Raw genomic sequence first — 3,469 nt, 5'->3', positions numbered from 1 at the left:
GAGTGCATCTGCTACCATGTTAGCCTTACCAGGATGGTAGGCTATCTCCAGGTCATAGTCTGCAATCAACTCTAACCATCGTCGTTGTCTTAGGTTTAGATCCTTCTAGGATATCACGTAGGTCAAGCTCTTGTGATCCGTGTTGAGCTTGACCTTCTCACCATACAGATACGACCTCCAAATCTTTAGTGCATGAACCACCGCTGCTAGTTCCATATCGTGTGTTGGATAGTTTTCCTCATGTCTTTTCAATTGTCTCGATGCATAGGCGATCACGTGTCCCTCCTACATCAACACACAACCGAGTCCCTGCCTGGATGAATCGGTGTAAACTTCGTACAGTACGCCCGGTCGTGGTAATGCTAGGATAGGTGCTGAAGTCAAACGCTCTTTCAATTCCCGGAAACTAGCATCACATTCAGCAGTCCACTCAAACTTAACATTCTTTCCTGTCAGTTTCGTCATAGGCCGGGCTATCTTGGAAAAACCCTCCACAAACCTTCTGTAATTACCTGCAAGTCTGAGAAAGCTCTTGACTTCTGTAGCAGAAGTCGGGGGTTTCCAATCCATAACTGCCTCGATTTTTGCCGGGTCCACCTGGATTCCTTGGGCTGATACGACGTGACCCAAGAAGCCAATCTCCTGCAACCAGAAACTGCATTTACTGAACTTTGCATATAGGCGATGCTCTCTCAGTTTATACAAAATCTTCCTCAAATGCTCCTCGTGTGTCTCTTGATCTGGCGAATAGATGAGAAAGGTCATCAATGAAGATGATGACGAACTCGTCTAAATATTCCATGAACACATGGTTCATCAACTGCATGAAGAGTGCTGGTGCGTTCGTGAGTCCAAAGGGCATGACTACGAACTCGAAATGTCCATATCGGGTCCGAAACGTCGTTTTCTGTATGTCCTCCTTCTTGACTCGGATCTGATGATATCCCGATCGTAAGTCAATCTTCGAGAACCACTTGGCCCCCTACATTTGATCAAGTAGCTCATCAATCCTCGGCAGTGGGTACCGATTCTTGATTGTCACTTGGTTGAGTCCGCGGTAATCAATACACAGATGCATACTCCCATCTTTCTTTTTTCAGAAAGAGTACCGGTGCTCCCCACGGTGAAATGCTCGGACGTATAAACCCATTCTCCACCAATTCGTTTAGTTGCTTCTTTAGTTCCGCCATTTCTGTCGGTGTCATCCGGTACGAAGTCTTAGTGATCGGTTCTGTGCCCGGTAATACATCAATGCTGAAATCCACCTCCCTCTTTGGCGGTATTCCCGTAATTCATCCGGAAATACATCTGGAAATTCCCGAGCAACAGGTGTGTCCTCTAATTTCTTCTCCAGTTCCTTAGTAGTCGTGATAACTACTAAGAACGCATCGTTTCCCTTCCTGATCATCTTTTCGGCTTTCAACGCCGAGATAATCGGGTCCGTCGATGGTGCTCCCCTTCCCTTAAATTCAAAACCTCCAGAATCTTCTTGAAACCAGATCGTCCTCCGGGGGCAGTCGATATAAGCCTGGTATTTCGTTAACCAGTCCATACCCAGTATGAGATCATAGACTCCTATGGGTACCACAATAAGGTCTGCTGGCATTAGTCGGCCGCATATGTCAAGGGGTACGCTACGCAAAGTCCCTCGAACCGTAAGGGTTTCTCTAGCCGGTATACGCACTGTTAAGTTGCTCATCAGATTGACCTTTCCTACATCGGTTCTCTCCACTATAGTTGCGCTCACAAAACTGTGAGTTGCCCCAGTGTCAAACAATGTATAACAGGACACCTCGTATAAGTGAAGGGTACCTGCGATGTTTCTTGTTACTTTGTACTTTAGCAGACAATGGTTACCTCGATATAATAATAATACTATGCTCGTAGAGGTAGAAGAGTACCTGCAATCGCATCTGCCTCTACTCCGTCGACATGAACATCCTCTTCTTGATTCTCCTACTCCGCTTCTAGGGCATAAACCCTCGGGGCCACTCCAGTTTCAGCCAGAGGTCTCGGTGGTATAGCCACTCGCGCTTGCAGCTCTGCGGGTCTCACCGTGCAATATGCCGCAAAGTGTTCTGGCTGCTGGCACCGATAGCAAACAGGTAGCCCTCTCCGAGGTGGCGGAGGTAATGCCTGGGTGACTGGCGCCTTACCCTTGTCTTGCACTCGGCTACTCTGGCCAGTCTGACTAGTTCTCCCCGACGGACGGTGGGGATGGCGTCTAGGATGGCTTCGGTCACGGGCCCTGCTGGCTCTGTCCTCCTTTTCCGCTTCCTCAGCTTTCTCCATCTGGTCAACGCAATGGTACAGAGTTCAGAACTCATGAAGTGTGACTCTCTAGCGGAGTGAGGGTCGTAGTCCCATAATGAACTTAGTGATCTTCTGGCTCTCTAGGGGCACCAGATGCGCCGAATGCTTAAGCTTGCGTACGAATTTAGCTTCGTACTCCCTCACAGTCATGTTCCCTTGCTGCAGGTTTAGGAAATCAGAGAGGTGACGTTCTTGATTCTGTCGACGGTAGTACTTCCTCTCAAATTCCTCCTTGAATTCCTCCCAGGTGAAACGATGTCCTTCCGGCATCTCCTGTACCACCTTCTCCCACCAATGTCGAGCTTGCCCGGATAAGTGATGGCTCACTAGTAGCGCTCGATAACGTAGGGGACACTGAACATACTCCAGATCTCGTGTGATGCACGTCATCCATTCTTCTGCAGCCTCGTGATCCAGCGATCCTCCATACTTGGGAATGTGCATGGCTCGTAACTCTCGAACAATAGGCAGGTAGTCTCCTACCGTTGTCGGTGCAGGTGGCGGCGGAGGCAGGTCCTCCCCCTAGGTTCCGGACCTCGCTCTGGGGGTGGAGGTGGGAGATGTGCCATCAAGGTTTGTATCATGGTCTCCTGGAATGCACGGAATTCACTTCGTATCTCCTCCTGGAATTCCCTAAATTCCGCAGCTTGGGAAACATAGTTGGGGACGTTGTTGTCTCCCGTCGTAGATTGAGCACGTCGTGGTGCCATTTCACTGCACCACGGTTAAGGTAGTATTAGCGGTGACCTCAGACAACACATCGTATGTACGGTTCTTTGCAAACAATTTTTCTTGGGACATGGTTTTCGAAAATATTTTCATTGTAAAAAGCTCAAGGTAGTGAGGTGTTCTTTCCCGTGGAAGGAACGTTGCTCTGATACCAACAGTTGTGACACCCGTATCCCGATTCCCGTCACAGGATGTGCCATATGGACGAAAAACAAATAAAATAATGCAAACCAAAAATACGGGAATTTTAAAACTTTTTAATATTAAACGCGCAGCGGAAATGAAAAGCAGTTAAGTCTTAAAACACACATGTCTGAATTGAAAAGGTACAATCGTACAAACATGGGAATCGTTTTCCATCACTCAAATTATTCAATGAAAGCAAACCCCGTACACGATGCTGTCTCTTCGGAGTCTTCGTCGCTTC

The 3,469-nt window shown here is 48.0% G+C and overlaps 1 protein-coding gene across 1 annotated transcript; it reads right to left on the bottom strand.

The window, feature by feature from the left end:
- Positions 1-1,201: 1,201 nt before the first annotated feature.
- Positions 1,202-2,757, bottom strand: LOC109117125. Its single transcript, XM_019203858.1, has 3 exons — positions 2,404-2,757; positions 1,961-2,292; positions 1,202-1,751 (listed from the first exon to the last, which is right to left on the bottom strand). The coding sequence occupies exons 1-3, from the start codon at positions 2,755-2,757 to the stop codon at positions 1,202-1,204; spliced, it is 1,236 nt and encodes a 411-aa protein (XP_019059403.1).
- Positions 2,758-3,469: the final 712 nt, after the last annotated feature.

This window comes from Tarenaya hassleriana, unplaced genomic scaffold, assembly GCF_000463585.1.
Source record: "Tarenaya hassleriana unplaced genomic scaffold, ASM46358v1 Cleome40, whole genome shotgun sequence".
NCBI classification, from domain to species: Eukaryota; Viridiplantae; Streptophyta; class Magnoliopsida; order Brassicales; family Cleomaceae; genus Tarenaya; species Tarenaya hassleriana.
This window is presented reverse-complemented; position numbering and strand designations above follow the sequence as displayed.

Bases quoted from the DNA above. Each gene is read 5' to 3' on its own strand.
- LOC109117125 (XM_019203858.1), bottom strand. From the start codon at position 2,757: ATGCACATTCCCAAGTATGGAGGATCGCTGGATCACGAGGCTGCAGAA. The intron at 2,293-2,403 runs GTGCCCCTAGAG...TGCGTTGACCAG, and splicing joins TTAAGCATTCGGCGCATCTG to ATGGAGAAAGCTGAGGAAGC. The intron at 1,752-1,960 runs GTAGGAGAATCA...GGCAACTCACAG, and splicing joins GTTTATGCCCTAGAAGCGGA to TTTTGTGAGCGCAACTATAG.